General features: G+C 42.9%; 1 protein-coding gene across 1 annotated transcript in view; it reads right to left on the bottom strand.

Annotated features, from left to right (window-relative positions):
• The window catches only part of GC (GC vitamin D binding protein), a 202,612-nt gene that overhangs the window by 89,175 nt on the left and 97,971 nt on the right, over nt 1-15,466 (bottom strand). The window contains exons 3-4 of the mRNA XM_077476444.1: nt 8,315-8,447; nt 5,642-5,853 (exon numbers count right to left, since the gene is read on the bottom strand). Coding sequence (XP_077332570.1) covers nt 5,642-5,853; nt 8,315-8,447 — 345 coding nt within the window. The remainder of the gene's footprint in view (nt 1-5,641; nt 5,854-8,314; nt 8,448-15,466) is intronic.

Raw genomic sequence — 15,466 nt, 5'->3', positions numbered from 1 at the left:
CAGGGGCAGTCTCAGAGGTGGTTGACGCCACGCCAGCTTCAGCCAGGAATGGTTGTATGCGACAATGGCACCAACCTTCTCTCTGCCCTCTGATAGGGACACTTGACCCATGTTCCATGTTTGGCACACGTCCTGAATTTGGTGGTGCAGTGGTTCTTGAACAGGTACCCAGGCTTACAGGATCTCCTGAGGCAGGCCAGAAAAGTCTGTAGTCATTTCTGCCGGTCATACAATGCCAGTGCTCGGCTAGCTGACATTCATATGGAATGCAACCTTTCCACCAAGAGCCTCATTTGTGACATGCCCACCAGGTGGAACTCAACATTGGCAATGCTGCAGCGGCTGCACACACAGCAGAGGGCCATCAATGAGTACCTGTTCTAGTATGGCACCAGGACAGGGTGCTTGGTTTCTTTTCACCATGCCAGTGGCTACTGATCAAGGATGCATGCACTGTCCTGTCACCATTTGAGAGGGGCCACAAGGATGGTGAGCAATGACAATGTATGCATCAGTGACACTGACCCTCTAGTCTTCCAGTTGGAGCACACATTTCATGGAATCATGGACAGGGCACTTGAGGCAGAACAGCGAGAGAAGGAGGAGGACTTCCTTACCTCTCAAGGCCCCCTTTATTCACACACAGGGAGAAGAGGAGGAGGAGGAGGATTGTGTCAGCATAGATGACACTCAGCAGCAATCTTCAAGGGATGGTTTTCAGTCCCCAGAAACACAAGGATTTGTATGTGGCTGGGATAAGGTAGTTATGGATCATGTGATCCTTAGTAACCTAGAGGACTCAGAATCGAACACCTCTGCAAACTTACTCGGCATAGCCTCCCTGATTCTGCAAAACCTGCAAAATGACCCTAGGATCCATGGTATCAAGGATGGTATCAAGGATCCACGTTACAAGGGTAAGGTTGTAGAACTCATCCTGCCTTCGCAGAGGGAGCAGAGGATGAAACATCTTCAGGAGGCCTTGAAAAAAGATTTGTGCAATGCATTTCCAGACCCTGTGAGGTTACAGTTTCCTGGTGCTGGACAACGTGTTGCTGAGGTTTCATTCAGTCAGAGGAAGAGTGGTGGAGAAGGTGGCCGGCTGACCGATGCCTTTAACCTCCCTGGCGGTATGATTATGTCCGGAATTTTGAACCAAAAGCGGTACAATTTTTTGCATGGAAATTTGGTGTTATGTATTATAGGCCTGCAATTCTTAGTAATTACTTACTTAAACCTGACCAAACAAGGCTCTAGTAGACATCCCAGATGTGATAAAGTTTGAAACACAAAATCATGAATTATAATAAATAATATCATTTTATTCAATAATCTAATAAAAAATAATGAAATTTGTCAAACAAAAAAAATTCAATAAACATCGCGAGTGTGATATATTTTGAAACAAGGTACAGCACACAGTCCGACGTCACAATCCAGACAATGCAACTTGCTTTCTTTTCGGACTTTCTTTCCATTGCTATCTCTCTTTGAACAGCAAACCACACACATCCTGGTAGGTGCTGCCTTTTTTGGTGGTATGTAGTTGGTGGTATGTAGTCCATAAAGTGACGACCTGTTAGGCATTCTGGGTTGGCAACGTTAACAGCACGTCATCCAGATCTGTTCACAGCTACTGATGGCGTCTGATGTTTGACAAAAATTTGCTCAGCCACCTTCCAGATAAAAACTCTTTGCTCTGTACAGGATATATGCATTCCAAAGGTGTTGTTCCAGAAGATGCCTGTAAATCTTGTTATCATTTTTTTTTTCTGTTTGCGCATAGCCGGATAAAATGTTATTGCCTGATGGGCTCTGTCGACACCTCCCATAGTGTTATTATAGTCTATCGCGACTTGTGGCTTCAGAACATCTTTCCCACCTTTTGTGTGGACCATGGCAGTGGAGGTATTGTTCACAGTACTCATGAGACACACGTCCTTCTTGTCTCGTCATCGCATTACCATCATCATAACCTTCTGCCAGGCAAACATTTCTCCGGTTTTTATTTTTTTCTTGGAAAACATAGATGGCATGTCACGTCGGTTAGACCTAACAGTACCATACGCATCAGTCTTGTTTTGTAGCAAAACCTCAAACGGTTCCGGAGACGTGTAGAAAATGTCCATGGTTACTCAATATCCCTGGTTCAGCAATGGCTCCAGCAGTGTAAGGACAAATGATGTGGCCATCCCATAGCCGCTGTACCTGGGGTTGAACTTCATGCCTTTACCGGTGTAAATTACCGAATTCCAGAAGTACCCAGTGGATGACCCGCAGAGCATGTAGGATTTGATGCCAAACCACGCTCTTTTGGATACAATAAACTGTATCCAGCTTAGGTGTCCCTTGTAGGCCATCAAACTTTCATCCACGCTGACATCCCTTTCTGGCACGTAGGTCTGCTGGAAATTGGTCACAATAATTTGGCATACCTCTCAGATTTTTTTTAGTCTGGGTGCAGGATTCGTGGCCTCATCAAACTCTTCATTGTTCGTGAAGTGGAAATACTTCATTATGAGGGAAAACCGGTATTCTGACATCACAGTGCCAAAAACGGAGTGGCCAGTGATTTATTGGTGGTCCAGTACCATTTCTGGAGTGGTTTCCCAACCACCCCCTGAAGAATGATGAATCCCAGAAACTGCCAGATGTCCTCTTTGGTCACCGTTTCCCACTTTCTGCTTCTGGAAAACCTGGCATGCAGCGTAGCAGATTTCTGCTCTTGGTAGGTTTGTCTCTGTGACAATTTTTTCAATTACCTCCTCAGTGAGGAATAATTGCAGGTATGCCAGAGGGCTGTCACGCTCAACATCTACCTTCATCCCAGGTGATTCAGTGAAGGGGAATCTTGGGGGCACTACCTGGTCCGTTTTGCAGTCAATAGGGCACCAAGTGCACACATTGCTGAGGTCAGGTGCAGGATCATCACTGCTGTCACTTACTAGATCAGTGTCAGACAACAAATCTCCCCACGACTCACTATTGCCCAGTTCTGTGAGCAACTCCATGTCACTGTCACTCAACTGGTCCAAAAGCGCTTTTGTAGCAAAGTGGAGCTTTTTTGATGCCATGTTATAAATATTTTATGGGCAGAAATTACAGTACAATGGAGGCAAGAGGCACTATACATTGATCAGTGTCAGATCTGAGAGGATACAGTGTAATCATCTGGGATTACAATGTATCACCTCTATTTATGTGTGTGTGTGTGTTTGTGTTTCACTTTTAAATTTCCCACCCAGTTCCGCTCCCATGCGCCACTGCTGCTCACAGGGAATGGAACCAGAAAGTCAGATGCTCGCCGGCGATCACATCGGAGGACATTGCTGGATCACCAGGAGAAGGTAAGGGGCTCCGCTGGCAGCTCTGCAATGTTCCCTGAGCGTGACTCGGGATTACTGCTCCTGGCAGAGAAAATCAACCCCGAGTCACGCTCAGGGATACCACCAAGGAGGCTAAAAAAAATTTCAGTCCTCAGCACCATGGTCTGATCGGTTCAAGAAAGGATCGCCAGCCTCTGCATTACATGGTGCAGAAATATCTAGGGGCAAGAGCAGACTTGGAGACCTTTCCAACAGAGCCACTGGGTTACTGGGTCTTGAGGATGGACCACTGGCCAGAACTTGCTCAATATGCAATTGAGCTACTAGCCAGTCCTGCATCCAATAACAGAATACATATAGATAGAAGAAAGATCAATTAATAACCATTTGCACGTATAGAAAGTGAAATGCAAATCATGCAAAATTAATTACAACTGTAAATTAATAAGAAATAAACCAATGCAACACTAAAGTTCAGAATTTTAACCCTCGGTGCAAACAATTGTTTAGTCCATTTCCAAAAGGAAACAATTTTCCATGTGATCTCCACTGTGATATTACACACAACACCGACTAAGAAGTGTCACCAAAGGGAGAGAAAGAATCCTTCACCACCAACAATACTGCCGTTTCGTCAGAGACGTCTTCAGCAGCGATCACTGATGAAGATGTCTCTGACGAAACGCGTACAGCGTCATTATGCACACTACGTCACTTCCGGCTCGCCTGACCCATTGGAGCGCAGCTGGAATGCACGCCGCTCGCTCGAGGGGTTCTGGTTCGATTTGGCAAGCCGGTGACATTCTCTCTTTCAGCGCTAAGGCGCCAAGGATTTTATAAATCGTAATTCATTTTTAACCTACTAAGTTTTATTTTATTTTTTAATTCATTCCGTAATAGCCTTAACATCTTTGTATAAGCAGCTCCCTTGGGGATAGAATACACCTAGATAGTGGCACTCTGGAGGATATGGAGTCTAGTTCCCCATTGAATAAGGAGTGAAACTGCTTTACAATAGGCTATACATGATGGATTTGTGAGATGTTTTTTGCATTGTTTTTTGCATTTTTTATATCTTTGTAAAATAATTTTTTTTGATTACATTTTTTGATTATATATTTTTTATTATTTTTTCTAATTTTGCAATAAAACATATAACTTTTTAGATAGTGGCCACAGTCCTCCCACTTTTTTCAATATAGCCCTGTAAAGAGTATAATATTATGTGGCAATAGCCTGTTCCCCCAAAGTTTTTTCTGGACACCCGACATACTACACCATGAGAGTTGGTTTCTTTCCCTTTTGAGGAACTACCACCGGATACAAGATTGTTTTTTCCTTTACAACGAACAAAATCCTGTGGAAGAACTTGGAAGACAAAGCCGAGTGGTGGAATTCCCAATAGTAAAGTGGAACAGAACCTACATGCCTATAACCCCTTAGGGGGCGCGTGGATCTGGTGAGTGGGGACCCATGAGGGGGAATGAGCACGGAAGTCACCAATAAGCATTCATGATCACAAAAGTCACCTTCTTTTATCCTGAAGCAGAAAATTTGCACATTTGTGGACATTTGACAGAAGAACTATTGTGGACTATTTTTGTGTTTTTAAAAAAAATTGTTCTAGGCTTTTCACGTTTTTGTTTTTTTTGTTCTGTTTCTAGTTTTATTATAATTATTCGGGTCTTTATGCTGATACACGTCCCATGTGGATGGGGAATTCTTTTCACAGGTTTTCACAAATTTTGGATTTAGTTTTTCCTCCTTGATACATACCCCTTTGCTGGGGTTCATATAGAAACCACTCATTTTTTGGATTAATCATTAAGGGATTGGTTTAGTTTAACCCACATCAGTTGATAGGAGGTGTATTAAGTACATATAGATATATTCCAGGCCTGAGGGCCACTAACGGTATTTTTTTAATAATCTTAATATTTTGAATATATATATATTGGAGGTAGCGCCAGTAGCCCACATTAATCATTTATCTCATAACACGGTCTTTTGATTAAAGCCCGTGTATCTAGGGAGGCAGCAACCCCTTGATAAAAATAAATAAATAAATAAATAAATAGATAACTTTTTGGTAGTGCGATAGCACGTATTTATCTTCCTATCTATTGTGTTCTTTTCCATAAGCGCGGCTACTTTCTATATAATCATTTAATCGAAAAAGTGAGCAAATCTTGAACATCTCAGTATGTTTTCTGGGAACACAGTTCAAATAGGGAAAGGAAAAAAGTTTTTTGAACTGCATGGCCATTATTTGTCAAAGATATGGATATGGATAGATATGGTATTTTTATACGTACTTAATAGAAAATAACTGAGGATTAGTCTTAAAGGCAGTACACAGTTCTTCATTTGATGGTTCCAAATAAGTTGGGAATTCCTTTGGAGGTTGCTTTAAATCAGCTAAACACAATTTTCGTTCAAGACCCTTATGAACACAACAACTAGTGACTCCAGGATGTTTTGGAAATGGAGACTTTGGATCACAGGATTTTCCTGACAGAGCTGATGCCTAAAAGTAAAAAATATAAAAAATATGTTTATATTTACCTAAATAAACTAATTTATTCTGCACACCTATAAATTTGAGAGATGTACATTTATTCAAAAAGAGAAAAAACTAGAAACAACAGTTTAAATCATCTTGCAACTTGCAAATGAAAATGCTTTTCTGTTATTGAGGACCATCTAAAAGAAATGTATTAGCTTTAAAGGTAGGAAGATTTAAAAACAGTTTCAAATTTCATAGAAACTGCCCTCCTAAAACAAGCGATCTACTAATGGCCAAAACCAATGGACACTATTTTCTACTCCTATTCCTGGACCTTTCTGCTGCCTTTTATACGGTTGACCACGCCCTCCTCCTCAAAAAACTCCACGTCTTTGGTCTCTGTGACTGTACTCTTCCCTGGTTCTCTTCCTACTTATCCAACCACACTTTTAGTGATACTTACAATTCTACTTCCTCCTCTCCTTTTCTTTTCTCTGTCAGAGTCCCCCAAGATTGTATTCCTGGACCTTTCCTATTCACGATCTACACCTCCACCCCGGGTTAGCTGATAGCCTCTTCCCCTAATCTATCGGTCAGCCCATTCCCGCATGCCAAGGTTCTAGGTGTAATCCTGAACTATCTTTTCAACCCCACACTGTCCCACACCAATCACTGTCCAAATTTAGGCATCTCAACCTCCACAACATCTCAAAAGTGTGTCCCTTTCTAACCAATGACACCACTAAGCTCCCAATTCACTCCCTGGTAATCTCTTGACTCAACGACTGCAACTCTCTTCTCATTGCCTTACCTTTACATAGGCTATCCCGCCTTCAGTCTGTTATGAATGCTGCTGCTAGGTTCAACCACTTTACGAACTGCTCAGTGTCTGCTACTTCTCTGTGTCAATCCCTCCATTGGCTTCCTCTCACCCAACAAATTACTTTCAAAATACTAACAACAACTTACAAAGCAATCCACAACTCCCAGCTACATCACTAACCTAGTCTCAAAATACCAACCTAATCGTTCTCTTTGTTCCTCCGAAAACTCTAGCTCCCTTGTCATCTGCTCCCATTCTCACCTTCAGGATTTTTCCAGAGCCTCTTCCATCCTATGGAACTCCCTATCCTAATCTGTCCGATTATCTCATACTCTGTTTGCTTTTGGACAATCACTAAAAAACCCATCTCTTCGGAGAAGCCTATCCTGCCGTCACTTAACAATTGTACTTTCATTTTCTCCATCAGCTCCTCCTCCACAGCTATTACCTTTTGTATCACTTGACCCTCCCTCCTAGATTGTACGCTCTAATGAGCAGGGCCCTCCAATTCATCCTGTATTGAACAAATCATCCTGTATTGAATTGTATTGTAACTGTACTGTCTGTCCTCATTTTGTAAAGTGCTTTGCAAACTGTTGGCGCTATAAATCCTGCATAATAATAATAATATTACATTTTTATTTAAAAGTAATATTTTAACAATGTAGTAAAAAAGTAATGGTATGACAACAAAAAAAGCACATTTAGGCTACTTTCACACTGGATCGTTGCGGGCACTGGTGGTAAAGCGCCACTATATTTAGCGACGCTTTACCGTCGTTTTAGCAGCGTTATTCGGCCCCGAGAAGGGCAGTTTTAACCCCCGCTAGTGTCCGAAAAAAGGGTTAAAACTGCCCACAAAGCAGCGCAAACCGGCGCTTTGCAGGTGGGTTTACAGCACTGCCTCATTGTTTTCTAAGGGAAGGGGCGCTTTAGGAGCAATAAATACACCACTCCTACAGCGCTCCAAAGATGAGGCTTGCAGGACTTTGACCGTCCTGCAAGCGCACCGCTCCAGTTTGAAAGCCCTCGGGGCTTTCACACTGGAGAGACAGCAGCGGATGTTTCAAGGCGCTTTGCAGGCGCTATTTTTAGCGCTGTAGTGCCTACAAAGCGCCCCAGTGTGAAAGGGGCCTTAAGGATTATTATAACTACTCTTTTTTCCAACTGTTTATGATGTATGCCAATGACACATTAATGTTCTTAAGGTATATTCTATTATCCACAGTTCATCTTTACTTGACCCAAAACAGTGAGATTATTAAAAACTACTAGTTAATGACAGGTTGTACATTCAGAATTAGGGTAAAGGTGTATGCTAGCACTGTCAGTCCACCACTCCAAACTAATAGAGGGAGGAGACAAACTTGGAGCTCCCACCACATGCTAAATTGCACTTGGTATCAATTTGACAGAGGTAGAATGCTCAAATCCATCCAACTATGGGGGTACAGACCTGATTTTATTATTTTATTTTTTTTAAAACAAAAATACTATCGGTTCAGTGATGAATAATGCCATGCTTTTTGTAATCTGCTCTGCTAATTTGCTCCATCTTAGTCAAATTTTAAACTAGGTGGATTGATTTTTTTGTATTTTATTTATGTATCTGTGGAAATCAGTGTATTTGTTAGGCACAGATGGATGCTATAAATTTACCTCATTATCATAACAGTCAGCAGCAGCTCCTTCAGCGCAGCATTTTTCTGTCAGCGAGACTATAGCCTTCACTATATTGTTTATTTCCTCAAATGTAGCATTGGAATACTTCCTGCTGTTCATAATGACAGTTCTAAAGAAATACATTTTATTAGTAGATTTATTATTAGAAGAAAAATAATCAAAATATATGCTGTACCTAAAGAATAAGACAATACCAATATGCATAATTACAGGCATTACATGCAGATATTGCAGAACGGTGTGCAGATCTCAGTGATCGTTTTCAAGAGCCAATATATGCAATGACATACCCCCTAGACTCACAGACAGCCTATGCAGACAGTAAAACAACTTGCTGAATTGGCAGAATTCACAAGCAACTTTAAGTTGTAGGAGCAGTACAGTCACTGCTGTTCTCTCTCTTTGTACAAGGTATCATCTAGTCTAGATAATTACAGCACCTTGCACTGTGCATGTGAGTTAAACACCAGTTTGATTTGTCCAGGATTTGTTTGTGTGAATGATAAAGTTTAAAGGATGGCAGATGCCAGCATTCTAAGGCCGCGTACACACGCGGGGACTGTTCGCCCAACTTTGTCCGTCAAACAGTTTCGGCAAACAGTCCGCTCAAAATTAGCAAGGACGGACATGGCCACACACGACGGACGAACAGTTTGCTGAAACCGTGCGCGATGACGTGAACGGCACGTACGACGGGACGAAAAATACGACGTCCTATACACTGCATTATAACTTTTGGCGTGAAAATCCTTTCTGAGCATGCGCGCAACTTTGTTTGACGAACAAGCCTACACACGCGGGGACTGTCCGCTGAAACAAGGTTTCAGCGGACAGTTTTTCAGAATTTCCGAAAAACCTTGTTCAGCGGACTGTTTGCTGAAACTGTCCGCTGAAAGCCCACACACGAGCGGACTGTCCGCTGAAACTTGGTTTCAGCGGACAGTTTCAGCGAACAGTCCCCGCGTGTGTACGCGGCCTAAGTTATATTTCAAGGTCAGAGCTGACTTTTCATGTTTATTGTCATGTTTCTTCCACATGATTGTGACAAATTATTTTCTCATATCCAATTTATTTTTCATTGTGTTTTTTTCAGAGACATTAACCTCAGTTCAGCTTATTGGTGGTTGTTTGGGAGGCTGACCCTTGGGATTTAAAAGTGCAGTGGAGCTAGCCAACTGTTGGAGTCATCTTATTGTCCTTGGCAGTAATCTGGAACACTCCCTCTCCAGTTTCATTGCCATATTCTTCCTGGACACAATCACACATGCTGTTGAGTATCCTTGTATTTCGTTTTTTGTTTCCATTCACTTGATAGTGGTCGGGCATGCTCTAAAATGGGAACCCCTTCCATTCTATTCGTTAAACTCTTTTTATTAAAGAAGAATAGTACAATAAACATATCTCTCAATGTATCAAATTGAAATACAGTGTTCTATTCACAGACATGGAAGCAAGTACATAAGTGTAAGTACAGTATCTCACAAAAGTGAGAACATCCTCACATTTTTGTAAATATTTTACTATATCTTTTCATGTGACAACACTGAAGAAATAACACTTTGCTACAATGTAAAGTAGTGAGTGTACAGCTTGCAGAACAGTGTCAATTTGCTGTCCCCTCAAAGTAACTCAACATACAGCCATTAATTTCTAAACCACTGCAATAAAAGTTCACCTCTAAGTGAAAATGTCCAAATTGGGCCCAATTATCCATTTTCCCTCCCCAGTGTCATGTGACTCGTTAGTGTTACAAGGTCTCAGGTGTGAATGAGGAGCAGGTGTGTTCAATTTGGTGTTATTGCTCCCACTCTCTCATACTGGTCACTGGAAGTTCAACATGGCACCTCATGGCAAAGAACTCCCTGAGGATCTGAAAAAAGAATTGTTGCTCTACATAAAGATGGCCTAGGCTATAAGAAAATTGCCAAGACCCTGAACCCGAGCAGCAGCATGGTGGCCAAGACCATATAGCTTTTCCTTTCAAAATTTTTTATCAACAATTGACAGAAAAAGTACACAGTACGTTGCAATCAGAATTCAGATAGAACAATGGATAAAGAACAAACGATCACTAAACTTGCGACTTATGCCTAATAAGACAGTTATAAGGAGGACAGAAGGATATGTCGCATAGATCAAGATGGAGAGTAATTGTTTAGTTAAACAATCGGGAACCCAATCATTCCGGTGTCACCGGGGTCGGAGTACTAAGTTACTCCCAATAGCAAAAAAAATATACTGATTAGGGGAATACTGGTACTGCGTGGGCAAAGTTTTCAGATATAGGAAAGAAAAAGGGAAAGAACAGTTAGATTAGGAACAAGAATAAAAGTAGTGGGATAAGAGAGAAAGGGAAGAGAAGTGAGAAGCGAGAGAAAGAGAGAGAGAGACTGGTCGATCGGCCCGCACGGACCCAGGCCGCCACATGCTGGAGATGATCTCAAATAAATGGGTATTTCAGGGCTCCAAGAGATAGGGGTCTAAATCAGGGGGCAAAAAGTGTTGTATCCAAGGCTGCCAGACCTTATAAAATCGAGGCATACGATCTAAGAGTTTCGCTTCAATCTTACAATGAATCATGGCCTGTGTAACCCTGTTTTTAAGTTCTGCCACCGGGAGTGTCGGAGTTTTCCAGGCTCTGGCTATTGTTTGTTTAGCCGCTGTGGTTAGCTGAAGGAATAGGGATAGTTGACTGCAGATATAATTGCGGGGTGTTAAGTTGAGTAGGGCCAGAGATGGGTCTGGTGAGAGGAGGTCTCCCATAAGGATTGATGCTATCTGGAAGGTCGCTATCCAAAAACATTGGGCAACTGGACACGTCCACCAGATATGGATATGTGTGCCTGTTTCATTACAGCCTCTAAAGCATGTAGCGGGGTACCCAGGGACAAACTTAGCTATTCTGGCTGGAACCAGATACCAGCGCATAAGAACTTTAAAGTTAGCTTCTGAGGCGATAACATTTTGGGAGGCTTTACTGGTATTGGTCCAGATCGTAGTCCATGCGTCGATGTCTAGGTCTAAGTTGAGGTCTGTGGACCAACTAGTGGTATAAGGTGGGAGGGATGCAGGGGGAGAGGAGAAATGGGAGTATAATTGGGAGATAATGCCTGGAGCATGTGGATCAGAGTCACATATTTTCTCATAAATTGACATATGATCATGTGCGCTAATGGGTTTGGGTATTGAATTGAGAAAATGGGCAATTTGTAGGTAACGGAAACATTCGCTATTGGGGATGTGAGATTGGGCTTGCAAAATGGGGAAAGCTTTGATGCGTCCATTTTTTGTTAGGGTGCAAATTCGGTCTAGGCCTGCCCTAGACCAAGCCGCAAATAGGCCAGGCTCGGAGAAGGCCGGGCCAAACGATGGGTGACCAAAAATGGAAAGTAAAGGTAAGTGCTGGGATTTGAGCCGAAAGGACTTGTGGATCCTGTCCCAGATTTTAAGGGAATGCAATGTGACCGGGTTATTAGGCTTGCTTCTCTGCGTGGGGGGGGAGCCACAGGAGATTGGATATATTCACATGAAAAGTGTCTACGGCCTCGAGACTAACCCATATCGGTACTTCCGTTTTGGCATGGTACAGGGTGAGTTGGGCAAGCTGGGCTGCATAGTAATAGTTGCGAAAGTTGGGTACTCCCAGTCCGCCTTGTGTTTTGTGGCGATAAAGGGTAGATTTAGAGACTCTGGGTCTAACAGCTCCCCAAATGTATTTAAATACTTTGCCTTGCACTAGGCAGTGGAAATAAGGTGGGACTCGGATCGGGAAGACCCGATATAGATAAAGTAATTTAGGTAGCAACGACATTTTAACTGCCACGATTCGACCCAGCCATGAAACACAAAGCGGTTGTTAGGCGGCCAGGAGATTGGTCAGTTTCCGTAATAGTGGGAGATAATTATATTGGAACAGGTGCGAAGGGTCTTTTGTTATGTGAATACCTAGATATGGAATAGAGGATGTGGACCATTGGAAAGAGAAATTGTTACGGAGGAGGTTAAGCTCATCCCCTGGCAGAGATACGTCCAGGGCCCTAGACTTAGCCTGATTGACCTCTAAACCTGAAATTTCAGTGAACCTCTCCAGCAACCTACATAAGTTAGGTAAGGTTGTATGGGGTGCCATAATGAACAGCAGGGCATCGTCCGCGAACATGCATATCTTATGAGTTGTGCTTGCTACTTAAAATCCCCTAATGTTCGGGTCCGCTCTAATTAGTGCAGCCAAGGGTTCGATAGCTAACGCGAACAATAGGGGGGAGAGGGGGCAACCCTGTTATGTTCCTCGCTGGATGGGGAAATATTCTGATCTATAGCCTGCATACCGCACGTAAGCACGAGGTTGGGTATATAGAGCTCCTATCCAATTAAGGAAGTGAGGACCAAACCCCCAATGACGAAGACCATATAGCTTTTTAACAGGACAGATTCCACTCAGAACAGGCCTCGTCATGGTTGACCAACAAAGTTGAGTGCATGTGCTCAGCATCATATCCAGAGGTTGTCTTTGGGAAAAAGACATATGAGTGCTGAAGGGGCATTACTGCAAAGGTTAAGGGGTGGGGGGTCAGCCTGTAAATGCATCAAATTGGTCTGCATGGCTGTCAATTGAGAAGGAAGCCTCGTCTAAAGATAATGCACTTGAAATCCTGCAAACAGTTTGCCGAAGACAAGCAGACTAAGGACACGGATTACTGGAACCATGTCCTGTGGTCTGATGAGTCTGATGAGACCAAGATAAACATATTTGGTTCAGATGGTTTCAAGCGTGTGTGGTGGCAACCAGGTGAGGAGTACAAAGACAAGTGCCTACAGTCAAGCATGGTGGTGGGAGTGTCATGATCTGGGGCTGCATGGGTTCTGCCAGCACTGGGGGGGGCTACAGTTCATTGAGGGAAACACGGATGCTAACATGTACTGTGACATACCGAAGCAGAGCATAATCCCCTCCCTTTGGAGACTGGGTCGCATTGGCAGTATTTCAACATGATAACGACCCCAAACACACCTCCAAGACAACCACTGCCTTGCTAAAGAAGCTGAGGGTAAAGGGGATGGAGTGTAGCGCTGGCTCCAGACGAGCATGTGCTATATGTTTTTCAAAGTTAATTCTCCTGAAACCACAGTTGGGTTTGGGGCTAATTTGACTAATATTATGGTTTCAGTACCAGTCTGGCTGGGTTGCACTGGGTTCTCCTTGACCGAAGGTGTCGCTGTCACCGTCGGCAAGTGTGAGAACGCAGTCTAGCTGGGTGTATTGGGTGTATTGAATGCCATGTTTTCTTTTCGGAACCAGCCCAGTGGGAGTGTTCTCCTGCTGTGCATTCTGGGAGGTGGTATTTAAGGTACTGACATCACATGGTCAGGGGTTCTGGTCCAGAGAGGTTGTCTGTCTGTTTGGTTCAGGTCCTCCTGACCAGCCCCCATGGGCCTCCTGGCCTGGGATGCGGAATCATGCATTTCCAAGTCTCGAGGCTGGCTTGTCTAAGGCGAAGCAACTGCAGGGACAGACCTGAATGGATATCGGGGTCCTATTGAGTCAAAGGTGGTCCGGTGGCGTCTTGTCTAAGGGAGAGGCCCAGCAACTGGAGAAGCACCCAGGGGAGGACTCTTCAGGAGAAGGGCGTGCGTGTTTGAACACATTTTTTGTTTGTTCGCATGTTCTGGATGCGAACCGAACAGGGGGGGTGTTCGGCTCATCCCTAATGCGGATGTCATCAACTCCAACCCCCTGTCTGCTATAATGTGTTTATTGTAAATAAGTCTAGTGTGGCTTTTAAGAGTCTTTCACCCATTTTTTATGTTAATTAAATCTGCCATTGTGTGAAGGAGTTCTATGTTGATATTTATGATAATGTGTATTGTATAAGGATGAGCCGAACACCCCCCGGTTTGGTTTGCACCAAAACTTGCGAACAAGCAAAAAATTCAGACAAACACACGAAGACCGTTAAATCCTATGGGACACGAACATGAAAAATCAAAAGTGCTAATTTTAAAGGTTTATATGCAAATTATTGCTATAAAAAGTGTTTGGGGACCTCCTGGGTCCTGCCCCAGGGGACATGTATCAATGCAAAATATGTTTTAAAAATGTACGTTTTTTTGGGAGCAGTGATTTTAATAATGCTTGAAGTGAAACAAAAAAAATTAAATATTCCTTTAACTATCGTGCCTGGGGGGGGGGTCTATAGTGTGCCTGTAAAGTGGCACAGTTTTCTTGTGTTTAGTACAGCAAAATTACATTTCTAGTAACTCTCTTGTCCCCCTCTTTTCCTGCAGCCTACCAGGTTGTGTGCTTGGATAAGGGTCTGGTATGGATTTTGAGGGACCCCTAAGCCATTTTTTTAAACTTTGGCGCAGGGTTCCCCTTAAAATCCATACCAGACCTGGAGGGCCTTGTATGGAATTTGGGGGGACCCCCACGCAATTTATTTAAACATTTATGGTTTGGGGTTCCCTTTAATATTCATACCAGACCCAAAGTGCCTGGTAATGGACTGGGGGGGGGGACCATTCAGTTTTTTTCAATGAATTTAATCTATATTGCCAAGACCCAACAATTCATTACAGCTGTGATCAGTTTTAAATGAAAGATAGCAGTGCATTTCTGTATGATGATTGGCCAAAGCATGCACCTGACCAGCATGCTTTAGCCAATAACAGCGTCCTCTGTTAAGAGAGCCATAATTGACGAAAACCATGGTGGCTTTGGCCAATCATGGTTTAGGGGGACTAAGTCTACACCCCACACTAGATAAGGCCGCTTACATGGCGGTTGTGTGTGCATTGTTGGTATGGATAGAGAGATAGCTTGGTTTAGATTAAGCAGGCAGGTATATATATATATATATATATATATATATATATATATATATATATATGTGTAGAATTTTTGTCATGTAAATGCTATATAATAATGTCATGCTATTAGATTTGTATTTGGCTCCCTCTAGTGGGCAGAACATTTATGCTTCTTGTGACTTAACCACTTGCTTACTGGGCACTTAAGCCCCCCTCCTGCCCAGACCAATTTTCAGCTTGCATTTTGAATGACAATTGCGTGGTCATACAACACTGTACCCAAATGAAATTTTTATCATTTTTTTCCCACAAATAGAGCTT

The sequence above is a fragment of the Lithobates pipiens genome, unplaced genomic scaffold, assembly GCF_037356315.1.
Source record: "Lithobates pipiens isolate NorthernLeopardFrog02 unplaced genomic scaffold, aLitPip1_a1.2 Scaffold_13, whole genome shotgun sequence".
Lineage (NCBI taxonomy): Eukaryota > Metazoa > Chordata > Amphibia > Anura > Ranidae > Lithobates > Lithobates pipiens.
Note: the sequence above shows the minus strand (reverse complement) of the source record. Positions and strands in the feature narration are given on the sequence as shown.